The 19,319-nt window shown below is 42.3% G+C and overlaps 1 protein-coding gene across 9 annotated transcripts in view; it reads left to right on the forward strand.

The window, feature by feature from the left end:
• Positions 1–19,319, forward strand: part of CARM1 (coactivator associated arginine methyltransferase 1) — a 115,929-nt gene that overhangs the window by 39,616 nt on the left and 56,994 nt on the right. For 3 of the 9 annotated variants that reach the window (XM_081945691.1, XM_081945692.1, XM_081945693.1), the window contains exon 2: positions 3,322–3,377. The exons of 4 other annotated variants lie outside the window; for them this stretch is intronic. Coding sequence is in view for 2 of the 5 variants with exons in the window: in XM_081945689.1 (XP_081801815.1) it covers positions 12,141–12,255 (115 nt within the window). In the remaining 3 variants the exon portion in view is untranslated. Of the gene's footprint in view, positions 1–3,321; positions 3,378–12,105; positions 12,256–19,319 lie in introns of all 9 variants that reach the window. 2 more of the 9 variants (XM_081945689.1, XM_081945688.1) reach the window with 1 other exon arrangement.

The raw sequence follows: 19,319 nt of genomic DNA on the forward strand, positions 1-19,319 counted from the left end.
TTAATATGCAAGTTTTCCACTCGTAATTAATTTTCTTTTTCTAGAGAGACCTGACTGCCAAACCCAAGTATATTTTTTAAAAATATTTTTATTACATATGCTAAAATGGGGAGAAGAAACAAGGGGGGAAAAACCATCCACACAAAAGTATGCATTTTTCAATCATTAAATAAAAGTACTGTTCATTTATATTAATATATTGCTAAATAAATTATTAATGTTTTTAATTTACTATAGGAAAAATGGGAAATTAAATATTGAAATTGGTGTATGAAATTAAATCTCGTGCATTTGGATCTTGCGGCAGTAAATACATATTTGAATGTAGAAAAAGATGTATAACTCAAAAAACAGAAATATCTATAATAGACAAAAATCTGAACAAACAGAATTATTCTATGAAATATCTAACCAAAAAGAGAAGCAACCTGGAATTAAGGAGAAACTTCCTAACAGTGATGACAATTAGCCAGTGAACAGCTTGCCTTCAGAAATTGCGGGTGCTCCATCACTGGATATTTTTAAGAAGAGACTAGACAGTCACTTATCTGAAATGGTATAGGTTCTCCTGCTTGAGCAAGGGGCTGGACTAGAAGACCTCCAAGGTTCCTTCCAGCTCTATTCTATTCTAAGATCTTTTTTCCATAGTAGAGCTGCTAGAACACCAAACTTCTTTTTATGAACCAGTGTTGCATTTCAAGCATTTTAAATTGCCAACCATTAGTTGAGCCATCTGTTTCTTCTTAGAAACATGAAAAGTCCAAGGATTTCTATTGGTATTAATTAATTCAGTAATGTTGGTTAGTTGTTAATTTTAAAGTGTGATATTTAGATACCAGGTATTACTCATAGATGGTTAAGTACAAGATATTCAAATTCATTTTCCATGCCTTCCTGTATTTTTTTAATATTTTGACATCCTAACATAGTTTTATAAATGATTACTGTACGTTTATTATTTTGTGTATTAGTAGAGCTGTGCAGAGCAACAAAGTGCAGTATCTTCTCTCAAGAAAACCCTGTGTTTTTTTTTTTTTTTTGTAGGCTGGGATTGTTGCCAAAGCTATTCCTCAAATTTATCATTGAATCGAATCTTATTAAGCTAAATACATGCTCAAACTCCATGCAAATATTTCAGTGAAAACATTATCATTATTTGTTTCTGTTTGGAATCTCGGTAATGTTAATATAGCACAATCAGAATGCTCAGTGTAGCTCCATTTGTGCTAATTTAGGAGGACCAGTTTCATACTCCTAGATTCTTACATTTTGCAGTTTCAATGAAGCCACTGCAGCTTTTGGACTTCAACTTCCTTCAATTTATTAAATGTGTCAAATGTACTGATTTCAAAGTCTCCAAAGTCCAATTTCAAATCACTGTTTGTTAAGAAGGAAGTTACAGTATGTTTTTTTTTAAGTCTAAACAATTAAACCCTTTTCTGAAAATTCAAGCTACCTAAGTGAAAAATGAGAGGAAGAATTTCTTCAGATAAGCTTCTGGAGTAGTCCATTAAATTTTTGAAAATATGTTTTAGAAATATAGAGAGGAATATCACACATAACATAATTTTTTCATGGAAACTGTTTTGATGTTATTAATTTTATCTCAGATACTGAATTTGAGGCCAAATATTTCAGTCTTTCATATTTTTATGGACAATAATCTGCGGTCTATCTTTAAATATTCTCAGTTCAAAATAAGTTGTTTCCTATGAGACACCTTGAAATAATAATTACTTCTTAGTAACATTTAAGGATATCAATTCAGGTTAGAGCCATCATATCATATTAAGAAAAAGATTCCAAACCAATTAATTTTGTAACGGCATATTTGAATTTATCAGTAAATACTATCTGGAAACAGCGCTATAATAAATCCTTGATTAATTTGGGGGTGTATGTGTCCATTATTTCTGTTATATCCCCAAAGTATGTCATTTGCATCATTGTATAAGTTTTTGAATGAAGTGCATTATTTGGGGAGGGATGTTGTCTATGGCATTTGAAGTTTGTTACATAGGTGTCTGCTAAATCAAGGGCCGTTCTGTTTTATTTTTCTTCTCTGCATGTATCAGAGTTTGAATCTCAGAAATTCCAAATGTAAAACACAATAAAAGGGAGAAGGATTAACTTTGCTGCATACCATTCACCAATTAAAAAGGGTAGTCTTTTTTAAAAAGACAGTCTAGTCATTCCTCATTGTTTCTTTGAAGAAGAATACAGAATTGTAATTAATTTTATTGCACAAGGAAAAGAAAAATGTGAACATATAAAAATAATATCTATATATGTTATTAAAAGCCATCTTTGTGTGTAGTGAAATCATTGGTAGAGGATTTGGTTTAATAATACTTAAAGCTAAGAAAATTGTTTATGTTAGATATCTCTTAGTTAAATTGTGATTAATTTTTGTAATAATTGCAATTTACTGAATGGGAACATTTAAAAATGTCTCTATAATTATATTTAGATCATATCTCTTTTGGCAGAAAGAATATACAAAGTACTGAAATAATTGCAGTTTCTTAGTTCTCCACTGAGGTATGCTGAAACAGTGGTCGTCTTTGCCAAAATAGTGAACAATACTTCTGGGGGATCCAAGTGTATTCTTTAAAAGTTAGCATGCTGGTGCCTCTGTTATACTGTGTCTTTTAGGAGTAGAATCGGTAATCTGGAATTTGCTAGAGGATCTTAGTATATAGTCAACTGATGGTTACGATTTAATGGCTCCCCTAATAAACAGGAGTCTCAAATCAGAACTTGAAATTAAGTTTGGATTGCTGGATTGCTTTGAGATGACATGCTTTTACAGTTATTAAAAATGAAAGCTATATCTTCTAGTCTTTATCTCAGTCAGTGACCACCATAAAGCAACTATCAGGCAAAGACAAAAAGCAAAAGACCAATGTGACTTCTTAAATGTAAGTGGAATATAATATGACAAAATATTATTAACATTTTGTCATTAAAAACTTTAAGGATGTTAAAATGATGTTATATACCTTGGGTAAATGTTTATTTACCTAACCTTGTTGGATTAGCAGTTGAAGTATTGGGGAGGGGGGAATTACCCATAATATGGGGATTAAATGCCCACTTCAGTTCTACTTATATTGAGAAACAGAAAAGATTTTATATCAGATAAAGACTGTTATACACAACATAGAGATGAGCTGTATTTCAGTATGTTGAACTTAACTTCAGTCAGCTAAAATGAACATTGAGGGTACATATTTTCACATTTCTGTACCATACCAATTAGCTGGAATAATCACCTTCCTTAATTACAATGAGTAAAATATCTTTAATTTTTTATCTTAGGAATCCTTGACTAATTGAGTCTGCATATATAATGTGCTGATGTCTCCTGTTTAAAGGTAAATCTCTAAATGGAAGTCTTGACATTTGTAAATGAAAATTGTCTTATATAAGTTTAAAATATCTGAAAATTGGTCAGAACTTGTCATGCTTCTAAATGTCTCAAACACTTTTGCAGTAGGGTTGTAATTTCTAAAATAAATTTTCTCATTTCACAATTATGGAAAGGCAGCTTAAAGCTTTCTATTTGAGACTTTAACAGTAGCAAGATGATCAGTGGAAGGCACTGTATGGTGGGAAACATCAGTTCTATACTATTATCAGCTTTCAATAATAATATTTTTGCAAATATACAGTATGTTTATGATTGAAGGATTTAACAGATTTTGACATTTATTTAGAGGCTTGGGAGTTCAAACATATAATGACTATTTTAAAGAAATGCATAAACTCATCAAAATCATCATCATCATAAGAGCAAGGAGTTATATCTGCTGCTCTGACAAATATAAGTAGGCATCTTGATGCAATTAAAAAGTTAGTCTGTCACGAAACTGACCAATATCCATGAAGCTGTCAATTGATCTGTACCTCATATTATTGCTTTTATTGTCCACATGTTTTTTGTTAAATCCCAAGCTCTGTGTTGCAAAATCAAACTATTGAAGGCCAACTCTTTTATAGCATAACCACTGAGTATTTGTGTAAACTTTAACTGCAGGTCCAAAATGGTGTGCATTTTAAACAAAAGCATTTTAAAAAGAGTGGTGTGGTGAGGAAAGCATCTCTTCAACTCATAAATCCAGCTCTGATGTGACAGTTCCATGGCAGCCTTTTGAATCCCTTGATTTTACCAGGCATTTAGCCCTTTTGTGATGTGTGTATGGAAGCCCTAGGGCACATCTGCTATCCCCTTTATTACTCACAAAGAACAGAGAGAGGCCCAGCTTGACAGCCTAATTAATGTGCATGGGAGACATTTGCATTGAATATCTTCCAAGGCAGTATCTTGAAAAGGCAGGGCTCTCTTTTCTAGGATCTGAATTGTGTTTTTTACATGCCAGTCAAATGGTTTTGTGCTTTGCCCCCCTCTCCTCCTGGTCTTGAGCTAACCCTTGCTTTTCTAATCAAATTAAGTCTGAGCCATTGTTCATGTCCTGCCTTGGTCGCTTATGCTTTCCAGAAACAAAGCTTCATTGTATTAATACTCTGCAATAAAAGGATTCCTGCTGAGCTCGTAAGTCTTGTCTCTGCCCTTCCTTTGAATTGGCAGTTCTCTCTGAGCAGGAAAATTGCTTGGTGGAATTCTTGATCTTCTCAATCCTGCTGTCTACATCCTTGGGCCCTGCAGATGCCTGACTGGAAATTAGGAATGTTTGAATAGTGGAACTTCAGAGTTGTTACCTGTGTCTGGTAGCTTTTCTGTTAAAGTTGCATAATATCTTTTCATTGAATTAATTTTTGTATTTGTGTTATACAAAAGCCAAATAGAATACTATATTACTTTGAACAGAATCAGAATAGAGCTGGAAGGAATCTTGGAGATCTTCTAGTCCAGAGTTCCCCAAACTTTACAGCTTTGCAGACCAGAAGGGGGGAGAGGGGATGGCTCCGTGTCAGTAGCTGGCAAGCGTGTGCTCAGCTAACGCAAATGGAGCATTCATGCACATTTTTGCCCACTGCTTGTCCAAGTGGAGATGCTCATGTGCGCTCACCTGCCATTTCCACAGCCCGGTCACAAACGCCTAACAGCCCACAGGTGGGCCAAGGCCCAGAGGTTGGAGAGCCCTGTTCAAATCCAAACCCTTCTCAAGCAGGAGACCCTATACCACTTCAGACAAATGGTTGTCATTTTAAAAACCTCCAGTGAGGTTTTTCTTAAAATCCTCCACAACTTCTGAAGGCAAGCTGTTCCATTGCTTCATTGTTCTCATTGTTAGAAAGTTTCTCCTTAATCCAGGTTACTTCTCTCCTTGATTAGTTTCCATCCATTTTTTCTTATCTTGCCTTCTGGTGCATTGGAAAATAAGTTGATCTGGTCTTTGTTGTGGTAGCCTCTCAAATACTGGAACACGGATATCATTTCACCCCTAGTCCTTCTTTTTGCTAGACTAGCCATATCCAATACCTGCAACCATTCTTCATATATTTTAGTCTTCAGCCCCTTAATCATCTTAGTTGCTCTTCTCTGCACTTTTTCCAAAGTCTTAATATCCTTTATGTAATGTGGTGATCAAAATTGGGTGCCGTGTTCCAGGTGTGGTCTTACTAAGATTTTATAAAGCGGTCTAATACTTCACATGATTTTGATTCTATGCCTCTATTCAACCAAGAATTGTATTAGCTTTTTTGGCTTCTTCCGCAAACTGCTGGCTTATATTTAAGTATCGTATTTTTCACACTATAAGACACACTGGACAATAAGATGCACATTAGCTTTAGAGGAGGAAAACAAGAAAAAAAATCTGCCTCTGCCTCCCAGCATCCATCCAGTATTCATGTGCCTAATGTCCTTGCAGCAAACAGCCAGATCAGCTCCAGCACGTGACTCGTCAGGGCTCCGCTCTGTTGTGCCTACCACCGGTCAACTGAGTTGAGCTGCTAACACCGCCACCGGGAAACACAGGACCCTTCGTTGCCTGGCAATTGATCGGTGTTTGGATTAGCCTCCTGGAATACCTCTGATCAGCTGTTCCAGGTGGTGGGAATTGCTGCCATTTGCTGCAGTGGTGATCCCCAGTGGTGAACATCTAATCAGTGGTATTCCAGGAGGCCGATACAACCCCTGATCAGATGCTTGGCAGCGAAGCCTCCAGCATTTCCTGGTGGCAGCGTAAAGTGGCAGCCGCTGCACCAACCTCCCTCCCCCCACAGCAATATTCACTCTATAACACACACAGACATTCCCACCCACTTTCTGGTGGTGAGGAAGGTGCATTTTATAGTACAAAAAATACGGTCATCGTCCACTATGACTCCAAGATCCCTCTCACAGTTACTGTTTTTGAGCCAGATTTCACCTAATCTGTACTTGTATCTTTGGTTTTCCTGCCTAAGTGTAAAACCTTGCTTTTCTCCATATTAAATTTCATTTTGTATAGGGCCCATTATTCAAGTCTGTCAAGATCCTTTTGGATCCTGAGCTTGTCTTCTAGGGTCTTGGCTATTCCTTCCAACTTGGTATCATCTACAAAGGTGATGAGTTGCCCTGCTATTTCCTCATTTAAGTCATTTACGAAAACATTGAAGAGTACTGGGCCTAAGACGGAGCCTTGTGGTATCCCATTGTTCACTTCTCTCCATGTAGAGTAGTACTGCTAAGGACTACGCATTGAGTGCAGGTTGTCAGCCAGTTATAAATCCATCTGGTGGTGATACTGTTCACCCACATTTTTCTAGTTTACTAAGAAATAAGTTGTGGTTTACTTGAGGGATTTTTTTTGCTTATATTCTGCATGCTTGTGTAGTGGGAGCTGGCAGGTAAATGTAGGATTATGAGTGCTTGCAAGTTGAGTGTGTACATATGTATCATTCCTGTAGCATTAATACAATTCCAGTAAAAAAGCTATTCTGTATTTAACATATGAAATAAATGAAAGCATTGTATTCCCAAAATTAGAATATTTAGAGTTCTGAACAGTGTGAAACTGTTCACACTGGGATTCAAAATGGCAGAGATTGTGGTTGAGCTTTTCCCCATAACTCTCCTTAACAAGGCTGAAATTATGGGCTTTAACTTGTATCAACTGAGATCTGGAATTCAAAGTTACAGTGGGTTGAAATCTGGCTTACCTCAAGCAAAGCAACATAAAATACCCTGAGTTTTAATTTCATCACTCTTTTCAACATATAAGAAAAGATGCAAAACTAAATTTCTATTTCTTTGAAGGTGAAGACACACCAATGCTTATTTTAGAGGTTCTGATCACAATTTAGCATTGTGGTCCTGAAGCCCTCCCCAACCTTGCCTGTAATCATTTTCCTTGTTTATATTCAGGATTTTCTTGGTGTTTTGATGGAGCATGTCAGAATAAGCTTATGAGGGTAAACAGGTAGGATGTAAGGAAGGTCCAAAGATCCCCTACAGCTTATCCTCTTGTGCCGTGTGCTTGGTAATACATTCAGAAACTATTTCCCACAGCTGTGCACAAGGGTGTGAGGGATCTGATAGAGTCCTTTCTGAATTACCTTTCTTGAGATGGTAAAGGAAGATCAGAAGTATTATTATCTTGATGATTCAAAGTCCCAGCCTATTTGAGGCTATGTAATTAAAGTTTGGCTGGCAAGTATTTTTATCCTGTTATTTTAATAGCCCTCTTTTTTTAAAAAAATATGATGGATTAATTTTTTGAAAGCTTTATAAACCTTTATTTGGTTGAATAGCTGCTTATTTTGCTAAAAAAGTTGAGTTTAATGTCTATGGGTGTGGGTGTATTTAGTTATTTATTCTCATAAATTCATAGTGCTAGAAGGGACCTTCAAGGTCTGCTAGGCCAACCCCTTCCCAAGGCAGGAGTCCTTATACCATCCTGTACAATTGGTTGCCCAATCATTTCCTGAAACCCCCAGCAATGGAGCACTCACAACACTGGGAGGTAAGCTCATCCATGGATTAAAGCAGTGATGGCGAACCTATGGCACGCGTGCCACAGGTGGCACGCGGAGCCATTTGTCAGGGCACGCGAGGCGCTGCCCTGTCAGCTGGCCAGCGCACATGCGCCCGCTGGCCAGCTAAGTTCACCTTTTTTTAAAGCCATTTTTCGCCCTCCCCAAGCTCCAGAGGGTCGTTTTGAGCGCTCCGAATGCTTCAGGGAAGCCTCTTGACGGTCCCTGAAGCCTCCGGAGCACTTAAAACAACTCTCCGAGCAAACCGGAAGTGACTTCCGGTTTGCTTGGAGGGTCATTTTGACTGCTTCGGAGGCTTCAGGGAAGTCTCCTGAAGGTCCCTGAAACTCCGGAGGGCTTCCGGGTGGGCGGGGGAGGCTGTTTTCGCCCTCCCCATGCTCCTATAAAGCCTCTGGAGCCTGGGGAGGGCGAAAAAAGCATGCAAAAATGGGGGGGTCGCGCCTGTCGTGCGCGCATGTGCACTGGGGGGCGCGCAGATTGCATTATGGGTGCTGCACACCTGCACATGACCCCCCTGCGCCCCCCCCACTTATGGCACGCGAGCCAAAAAAGGTTCGCCATCACTGGATTAAAGTGTTCTCACTGTCAGAAAATTTCTCCTTAGATCCACGCTGGATCTCTTTTTATCCAGCTTATATCCATTGCTTCTTGTTCTGCCTTAAGTGCTATGGAGAATAAATTGATGCCCTGTTCCAATAAACTGATGCCCTGTGATAGCCCTTTTTGCATTGGAAGTGTCATGGTTGACTAATTATGCAGCCTGCTTGCAACCAGACAACAATAACGGGAGGGGGGAGGGAAGGGATTGGAATGTGATGGTGGTTTGGGAAGGAAATTCTGGAATGCAAGTGTGCCATCTGGAAGCCTGAGACAGTTCCAACCCATGGTCATCAGCTCTGGGAAGTCAGAGGCAGACAGAACTTTCTCAAAACAATCCAGGTGCAAACGATTGGTGGACAAAGGACAATGGGAGGTCTAGGGGCAGGAGATTTATCTTATGCTTTTTACAATGCAAACCTAGAACTGGCTTTTTGATGTCTGTATCCACATGCTTTTCAGTAAAGTATACTCTTGGAGAAAAAAAAAGGTATCAGGAGTTTCTTTTGCTGGCTAGCATGTTGGGACGGTTGGCATTAAGCCAGTTCTCACTCTAATAACTTACCTGGACTCCATGAGGAGGTCAAACTCAAGATGCTGGCTGGTTCCAAAGACATGGAGGAGAAAAAGAAGCTGGGAGAGATCCTGGCTTGGTAAGAACCAGTACCGTTTCAAGTCAGAGCAGGATGCAAGCCACCGGGGGGGCCCTGAAGCCAAAACCTGAGAAGACTGAGCAGCTACGCCCAACTGTGAAGCAGCGAATGAGGGAAGCCCCCGTACCAGAGACCAAAGATCCTTTGGGTGACAATCATGGGCAAGACAGCGGAGGCCAAAGACCTTCTCCCTACTGGAGTCTGAGGCAGTAGCCTTGGTCTGAGGCAGTATATGAAAAGCAAAGACTAGCCCTGCTGACTGGAAGATACCGATTGCCGGCCTCAGGCCTTCCATGGAGTAGTTGAAAGAGAAGTTTACAGGAATGGAGATTCATGCAGCAGTGACACCAGGAGCCGTGACTGCCACCCTGGCCTAGGGCCCATGAAACCCCCAATGCTCCTGGTGACTCCCTTTTCCCCTATACTTCAGCCAGTGGCACTGGCAGGCACAGCTGCAACCCCAGTGCAAGCGGCAGCAGCCTTCATCACTCCTCTTCTGCTGTTCCTCTACGAGAGCGACAGCAAAGGAGAAGACGACCCAATGATATGTGGCACCATCATCCCCTGGACTGCTAAAGTGGAGGTTTTGGTGTCCTCAGGAATAAAGTGGACCCATACAGCCTTATTGGACTCAGGATGCACCAGGGGCCTGGTCAGCCCCCAAGTGGTAGAAAAGGTAGGAATGAGGCCAAGGACGCTTATAGCATCTTCCCAGCTAGACAGTTTGATAGCAGGTGAAATGTCAGCGACCTGCCTGACCGAGCCTGTGAAGATAAAAGCTGGGACCCACACAGAGACTAGTTGATTTATTGTGGCCCCGGGGATGACAGAAGCCATGTTCCTAGGCTTGGCATGGTGGAAAAAATTGACCCCATCTATCAGTTGGGACAGAGAGACTTGAAGGAAAGTATCCAACCGGCAAGGGTTAGAAAAAGTGCTAAGAAACTGCCACATGCCTGCGGTTAAGAAAGTGAAAGCGGAAATTGCCAATACACTAAGTGAGAGTGATAGCTCAGAACCACATATTCCCAAGGAATATCATGACCTGTCCATGAAGTTCCTGCAATTGAGGCAGCCATGCAAGAAGTTGGGTCCTTTCCCCATTATGCAGGTTTTAAATTCGGTGACAATGGAATTAAAATTATCCAAAAATCTCAGGTGCATTCACCCAGTGTTTCACTGTAGTTTGTTGAAGCCCTTTTGTATGTCCTCTTTAAGGCTATCCATTAAGACCCCTCTACCACCATCATCCCCCATATGGGTAAAGAATTTTGAGATTAAGGAAATCCTTGACTCTCGGTACCGTAAGGGGAGGTTGCAGTATTTGGTTTTGTTTAAAGGATTTTCCTTAGTGGAGGCAGAGTGGGTGGTGGCAGGGAATGTCTATGCCCCCAGGCCTAACTCAGAGGTTCCATGCCAAGTACCCAAATCAACCTTGATAGGATGTTTGTGCGCAAAGACTACTCTAGGAATAATGTTTGTCTTTGTCTCTTTGTAGGATTAATTTTCTTTCTGTAGGGTCGGCATGTCATGGTTGGCTTGCTACACAGCTTGCTCGTAACTAGACAAAACAATGGGAGGAGGGAGGGAAGGCATTAGAATGTGATGGTGGCTTGGGAGGGAAACTTTGGAATGCAGGTGTGCCATCTGGACGCCTGAGACACTTCCATCCCAAGATCATCAGCTGTGGGAATGTCCCAGACGGATAGATCATTCTCAAAACAACCCAGGTGCAACCAATTGGTGGACAAAGGTTCATGGGTAGTCCAAGGGGGGGAAGATAAATTTATCTCATGCTTTGTGCACATGAAATATTAGAACTGGCTTTTCCACTTCTTCACACATCTTTGCTGGTCTTCTCTGCAATCTTTGTAAGGCCTCAGATTCTTTTTTGTATTTTGATGACCAAAACTGGACACATTAGAATAGAGCCATATTATCACTTCCCACAATCTTGATGTTATCCCTCTATTGATGCAGTCTAGAACTGCGCTGAGTAATACTTAAATGATGATCCATTAAAACATCTAGATTTCTCTCACATTTACTACTATTGAGCCAGGCAACCTCCTATTCTATACCTGTGCATTTGGTTTTTCCTGCCTAAGTACAAGATCTTAATTTTCTCAAGTCAAGTTCCTTCTGAATCTCAAGTCTATCAATTCTCTCCAGCTTGGCATTGTCTGCAAATTTGTTGAGTTTTCCTTGTATCCCTTCATCTACATTGTGTTGAAGAGCAGAATGTTGAGATTCCCCATTGCATGCTTCCCTCCACATACATGTAGTTCCTTTGAGGACCACATGCTGAGTGTGGTTGGTCAGCCAATTGCAAATTCATCTGATGGTGATGCTGTCTATTGCCCATTGTTCTTCTGGCCAAGAAGTAGGCTGTGGTCTACTTTGTCAACTGCCTTATTGACGTCCGTATACGATATTCTCTATAGGATTTAATCTGCATCTACATCTTTATGTTGCCTTTTAATTGGGGAAGAAATGGCACAGATAGTCCTTGGGTTATGACTGTAATTGAGCCTGCTCATTATTGTCAAATGTTGGGGTAGCTGTGAACTGCTTTACTTAATGACCCCTGATCTCTGCTCTCCTGATGCAGTTGTTAAAAGAACATACAGGTCGTTAAGTGGAGCATAGGACACTTAACGGCCTCAAGGGCTCCTGAGGTAGCCACGGGAGGCCTAGTGCAGTCCCTGCTCCAGGCCTCCCCACCTCCTGGACAGTCATTTATCTTAAATGGTCTAGGGTCTCCTGCTTTAGCAGGGGTTGGACTAGAAAACCTCCAAGGTCTCTTCCAATTCTTTTATTCTGTTAACCTGTAGTCTGCTTTCCACCCCTCAGAGTTCCACATGCTCCTCCTCATCTCCATCACTATATGCTCACTTACTTTTTACCATAGATCTCCTTCTGGAAGCTCTGCAGATCACATTGGGAATGAAACAAGCTGTCCCATCCTTCACCATTCCTGCATGGCTACAGCCCAGAAACAAGTGCCATCTTCAGAATGAATGTAATGAATTGTGGGCTTTTCAAAAGGGTGCTGAATTCTGTAAGTGGCCTAGGAAAATGCAGCTTGCTCTTCTTCCATAATGCTTCTTGTTTGATTGCCCACATGCCTGTCACACAGTGACTGACAGTCTTGCCAGTGGGAAACATTAGGGAAGGACAATGAGGGGCACACCTGCCTTTGCCAGTCCCACCGTTGCTTTTCTCCTGGAATAGTAGTGGCAGAACTGGCAAAGACAAGTGTGCCCATCTCTCTTCGCTGATGACTCTCGCACACACACACACCACTCACACTAATCAGTGACGGGGGGAGACTGTGGAAACTCAATGGGGTGGCAAAGCAGACCCAGTGCTTCCGGGGACTGGCAAGGCAGGATAGGGAGGAGGAATCAATGGAGAAGCACATCACAATATCTCTTCAGTTTCTTTTAAGGGCAAATGACTGTGGGAGCGCTTCAGTGGTTATAACTTTGAAACCAGGTCATAAGTAGATTTTGGGAGGGTCTGTTATAATTTTGAACTGTCACCATTTGTATGTTGAGGTCTACCTGTATTGTTTTAAATCAAGGGAGAATCCAAAAGTCTTGGCTCTTAGCAGTATTTCAGGAAACTATATATACAATCTGCCCTATTCTTATGTAGATTCTGTGTACTATATAACTCATCTTCCATATGCTATTATGTATATCCCTAGATAACTCTTCCTGCAATACTGTTGATTGCCAGGACCTGGGTAGCTCCTAAACATACAAGTAGTCCTCAATTTTTGACTGTAATTGAGCCCAGAATTATGGTCATAAGTGGTGCTGATTATTAGGGGTCACCACATGACTGTGCCCAATTTTACAGCTTTTTCGTGTCAGATGTTAAGTGAATCACTGAGAATGTTAAGTGAACTCCATGGTCATTAAGTGAATCCATGTCCACAGTGGGCATTTTTTTTTGCCAGAAATTGGAAGTAAATGCTGGTTTCTAGAAAAAACAATGTTGTAAATCATGGTCAGGTGACTATGGGATGTTGCAAACAGCTGTAAATGTGTTCCAGTTCCTGAACACTCAAAATGTAATCATGTAACTTTAGGGGCCATTAAGAGTTCGAACTTTGAATCCAGGTCATAAGTAGCCTTGGGAAGGTCTTCTAAGTAATCGGTTGTAAGTAGAGGACTATCTGTAATGCACTGTATGGAATCACTGAAGTGCAAAGGTCCATAAGTTCAGTGCTCAGTAAAAGGTACAAACCTCAAAGAATAACATCTGACGACTAGTGTCTGACAACTGTCAAATAGGACAAAATAAGTCATAGAGCGTCATATGGTGATCATAATTAAAAACACCAGATAAGATGTGTACTATATAGAAATACATACTTCCCAAGGTGTGGAAGTCTTAAGACATCCCTCCATGGAGATTTGATGTAATGTAACATCTGCATTTCTCTTCTATGAGAGCTTTTGGAAAGGTATGCTGTATATTGTATATCAGTGATGACAAACCTTTTAGAGACCGAGTGACCAAACTGCAACCCAAAACGCATTTATTTATGGCAAAATGCCAACACGGCAATTTAACCTGAATACTGAGGTTTTACTATGAATAATAATGATAAACAACACATAGTTCAGCTAATTGTTCTAAGTGCACTTTTATGCCCCTTCATTTTTTTCTGCTTTTGAAATATGTTTAGCAACGATGAAAAAGAAAAATGTTTGTAATATCATTTCTCTCTTTCCTTCCCTCTCTTCCTTTCTCCCCTTTCTCTTTCTCTCCCTCCCTCTCTCTTTCTCACCCTTCCTCCCTCTCCCCCCCCCCAGCGGGGGGGAGGAAGGAACTCTTGAACTGGTGCTGGGTGGTGGGAATCTGACGTCTGGAGCCCAAGGAGCCCAGGAGCAGTGTGCCCATGATCAGCTGGTCAGTGGAGAGCCAAAGACCAGCTAGCCAGTGGGGAGGCAGGGCATCAACACAGGCAGCTCTGCAGGAAAAGCAACTGACATCCGGGAGGCAAGAGGAAGCCCACGTTGACGCAGGGTTGCATTGTGGCTCCACGTCGTAATGGGCACCAGGAGGAAGATGGGACCCCATCTCCCCCATTATGAAGCACGCTAAATTTCACAGTGCTGCGCAACGGGCAGGTCATAGAGGCAGCAACAGGATATGCACTGCGAGGAAGGCAGAATGCTGTTTCACACTTTTTTTTTTAGTCCTGCAAACGACGGTGAGAAACGCAATGGAACTGGGGCAACAGTACGCGTGCCTACAGAGAAATCTCTGAGTGCCATCTCTGGCATGTGTGCCATAGGTTCGCCACCACTGTTGTATATCCTTCCTGAAAGAATGCATTTATAAGGCTACTAATAGTTTAAATATGGGTCCCTCTTAATGAAAGTTGGGTATATAATTTTTGTTTTAAGAGTTTATTTCTCTAAGCAGTTTGTAAGGTTCCTTCCATGGTTGGTAAAAAGAACATCAGAACACTCATAATTATTGTCTATTAAAAATAGGTTTTAAAATATATCGAAATATACATTTAAAATAACTACATGTAATACACGTCCTTGACTTTCAACCATTTGTTTAGTAACTGAAGTTACGATGGCACTGAAAAAAGTGACTTATGACTGTTAAATACATAACCATTGTAGTATCCCCATGATCACCTGATTCAAATGTGGATGCTTGGCAATTGGTTCATATTTATGACGATTGAAGTGTCCCAGGGTCATCTTTTGACATCATCTGCTCAGCAAAATTAATGGGGAAGCCAGATTCAATTAACCATCATGTTACTAACTTAATAAGTGCAGTGATTCACTTAACAAATGTTGCAAGAAAGATCGTAAAATTCAGCAAAACTCACTTAACAAATGTTTCACTTAACAATAATTTTTTTTGGCTCAATTGTGGTCATAGGTCCAGGACTACCTGTTGTGGCCCAGCAGGAGCCGTTGGAGTTGCCACCAGACTCCGACAGCGAGGGTCCCTCTGAGTCGGCTCAGGAGGATGTGGAGGACCCTGGACAGGGTTCCGACTCTGAGCAGGGCGCAGAGAGGCTGGTTGGCCACCAGGAGGCGCCTGAGGCATGGAGCAGTGGTGAAAGCCAAAGGAAGGGGGCTCCTGATGTCATGCCTTGGAGCAGTGGGGAGGAGTCACAGGACAGTGAGTCAGACATCAGCACTGAGCTATTAGATGCTGGTTACCGGCGTGCTGCCAGGCGTAAGGAGCAATTGAGCAGTTACAGGAGGTAATTGCTCTCAGCTGCTGATAATTGGACTCCTCTCCAGACTATAAAGGGACTGCTTGTGGACACACCCTTTGCAGGAATCAACTGATCATTGGAATTGGAGAAGCTCAGATCTGTGTCGTACTTTGGCAGGCTGGATTGCTGCCAAAGGGTTTTACCTGGATTGCTGCCAATCTGTTCCCTGGACCTTGGCAGGGAGTGCTGCTAAGGTGATTATCTGGAGCTTGGTAGCTGGATTGCTGCCAAGGGGTGTCGCTGTAGCTGGATTGCTGCCCAGAGTGCTATCTTGACCTTGGCAGGCTGGATTGCTGCCAAGGTGGAACCTGTATGTCAATAAACATCTGGAAGAGACTTTGTGTCGGAGTGACTTGGTATACCAGAGGGGTGGGTGGGTCAGGACAACTACCTGTATCTAAAATTAAATATTCTATTTAATGCTAATGTCAAGTCTGTATAAGAATTGTATAAGAACAAATCAAAACATTGTGTTTTTTGAAGTTTTGTTTTGTTATAGTTCCATATATTGAATATGAATGGAATACTATTCTGCAAGTAATAGTATTCAAGTGCTTGAGTACTCAATTTCCAAGGCATGAGGAAATGTCCTGCTTAATAATTTTTAATCCTTCATTCTGACTAGTTAGCTCTCAAGGAATATTGTTAGCCTTAAACTTGGCTTTAGAACTGAACACAAGTTTTTGATTTTATGATAGCTGTTCTAAATTATGAACTGCATAACAAGTCCTGTCCTGGCATTGGTACCGCAATCAGCTCCCCCAGCCACTCTTCCTCCACAGTTCAGAGCAATGTTCGACAGGACTCTGGGAAAGCTGGCCTATTTCCTTAATCCAGTTTGGTCCCACGTTGATTGCTATGGGGACCAATATCAAACCAATCAAGATATGATTTCAGAAATTGTAGATGGAATGAATGAGGGGGAAGCAGCAGAGTGGATAGTTGAACTACATGATGAAGGGCCCCCCGAGCTAGAAGATGTGGATGAGTTCGTCCAACTGCTCTGCGGCTGGTTCGAGGTCACAGCCCACCAGATTGAGGCTGAAGCCCAGATTAGAGCTTTGAAGCAAGCGGCCCAGCCCTCAAAAGAATTGGTGTGGGAATTCCAGAGGCTGGCTGGAAAATAGAGAGACTGGCCTGAATGCCTCATCTACCACTTCAAGGAAGCCCTGAACCCAGACCTCAGACAAGCATGTAGTATCAGGGGTGTCCCAGAGCACCTACAAGCCTGGTACAATACAGCTGTGCCCATGGACTTGGAAATCCACCCTCATCGAAAACCAACTATAGAAAACCCGGCAAAAAGAACTTTGGGTCACCCAACTCTAGTCAAGCCAGTTGATGCGTCGCAACCCACTCCGTCTGGGATGATCAAGTGTTATTGATGTGGCCAGCATGGGCACAGGGCACTAGAATGCCTGGCCCCTGCTCCAGTCCCTCAAGTCCGGTCCCCCTCTGCATCCTAGGAAAGAAGAACTCCAAGGCAGCCACCGGAGAAGGGGAAGATCGCCAAACAGGCTGTTGAGATTCCTCTCCTTCCAGTTGAGAAAAAGGAAACTCCAGCCAGAGAAACCCCTCCGGGCTCCACTGAAGGGAGCAGCAGTGATGATGGCCATACAATGATGGTAAGTGAAGCCATCCACCCCTTCACTATCAAAAACTAGATTGTAGTGCCAGATACAAGAGCCCAAGGGGAGGTTGAGGCCGTCACAGACACTGGCTGCACCAGATGTTTGATCAGCCTCCAGATTGTCCAACAGCTAGGGATAGGCACAAAACCCCTAGTGCACCCAATCTGTTTTGAGCAAATCAATGGGATGCTGATAAGAGGGCCCCTGCCACCCTAGTCATGGAACTAATCAGAGTAGTGATAGGTCGCCACTGTGAGCTCATCCGGTTCATCATAACTCAAAAAATGACAGAGTCAATCATATTGGGCCTCGTTTGGTTAGACAAATGGGGACCAACCATCACGTGGGGTGACAGCTACTGAAAGCTAATAATAGGTATCGGCTCACTGTCACCCATCCATCCAGATAACTACAAAAAAGTAGCGAGCTCCAGTAAGCGAGAGACTGCAGCTCCTGCCATAGACGAACTTCCAGGCAGCCCACAGGTGCCAAGACAATACTGAGACCTGTCGGAAGATTGCAACTTCCTCTCCCCTCACAGGCCAACAGTATTGAGTTCATGTCGGGAGCAAAGCTGCCTAAACCAAAGATGTATTCCATAACTCCAAAAGTTATAACTCCATAACGCCAAGTTAAGAAAATACATTGATGCCAACTTAGCATGGGGCTTTATTCAGTCCGCTAAGTTCTGGGTGGCAGCCCCCATCCTATTTAAAGAGAGAAAAGACCGGGGGGAGGGCTGTTTGAGGCCTTGCGTGGATTTTCATGGAATTAATGCTGTTTGCGTAGAGAACACTTACCCCCTCCTCACGAAGGACATGCTAAGCCACTTAGCCAAGGTCAAGGTGTTCACCAAACTGACTTGAGAGAGGCCTATTATCGCATACAGATTAAAGAGGGGGACAGTTGGAAGACCGCTTTTAACTGCCCGCTTGGCAGCTTCCAATTTAAAGTCATGCTATTTGACCTGCAAGGGGCCCCTGCAGTCTTCATGCAGCTGATAAATGAAGTGCTATATGAGCATCTATACAAAGGGGTCCTACTTTACCTAGATGACATTCTCATATTCAGTGAGACCCTGGAAGAGCATGTAAAGCTAGTACGGCAGGTGCTGAAGAAACTCCTAGCTGCAAAGCTTTATGCAAAGCTCTCAAAATGTGAATTCCATAAAACCTCCCTAGATTACCTAGGCTACCGAGTATCAAGTGGAGAAGGAGAGTTGGACCCAGGAAAAGTGAAAGCAGTGCTAGACTGGCAGCCCCCACGCACCATTCAAGTCTTCCTGGGTTTTACAAACTTCTATAGACAATTCATCCCAGAATTCGCAGATGTCACTCTGCCCCTAACAGAACTATTAAAAACAGAACCCCCTCTCACATGCCTCGACTGTCCCAACTGCTGACCTGGTCAATGGACTGCCATTCGAATCTCCAGAACCAGATGGATTACATTCCAAAGTTCTGAAGGAACTGATGGACGTAATCTTGGAACCACTGAACCATGTGCTTCAAAGATCCTGAAGCACGAAAGAACTTCAAGAGAACTGGAAAAGAGCTGATGAGGTTCCCATCTTCAAAAAAGTAACAGTTAAGTTTGATCTCCCATGCATACGAGGAAAAGTACATCCTGTCTTTCATTGCAGTTTATTAAGGCCAGCAGTTAGATCAAGATTGAGGCCACAGGACCGACTAGCACCCAAGCCTATAGTGGTGCAAGGGGGAACCCATTATGAGATTAAGAGAATCCTAGACTCTAGATCCGTGATTGTGAACCTATGGCACGCATACCACAGGTGGCACGCGAGCCATTTGTCCGTGCCAGCTGACTTCAGCCTTCTTTTGAGGCCATTTTTTGCCCTCCGGAGGCTTCAGGAGCTTCCCTGAAGGCTCTGGAGCACGAAAACCCAGCCCTACGGGCAAACCGGAGTTGCTTGTAAGGCCATTTTTAGCCCTCTGGAGCATTCAGGAGGCTTTCCTGAAGGCTCCGGAGGGCAAAAAACCCGACCCTATGAACAAATCGGAGTTGCTCGTAGAGCTGGTTTTTTGCACTCCAGAGGCTTCAAGGAAGCTCCTGAAGCCTCCGGAGGGGGAAGCTATTTCCGCCCTCCCCAGGCTCCTATAAAGCCTCTGGAGCCTGGGGAGGATGAAAAAAGCACCAAAAATGGGAGCGCTGGTCATGTGTGCATGCGCGCTGGGATCATGCGCATAGCATTATGGATGTGGC

This window comes from Natrix helvetica (genome assembly GCF_964273705.1).
Source record: "Natrix helvetica genome assembly, chromosome: 2".
In the NCBI taxonomy this organism is placed as follows: domain Eukaryota; kingdom Metazoa; phylum Chordata; class Lepidosauria; order Squamata; family Natricidae; genus Natrix; species Natrix helvetica.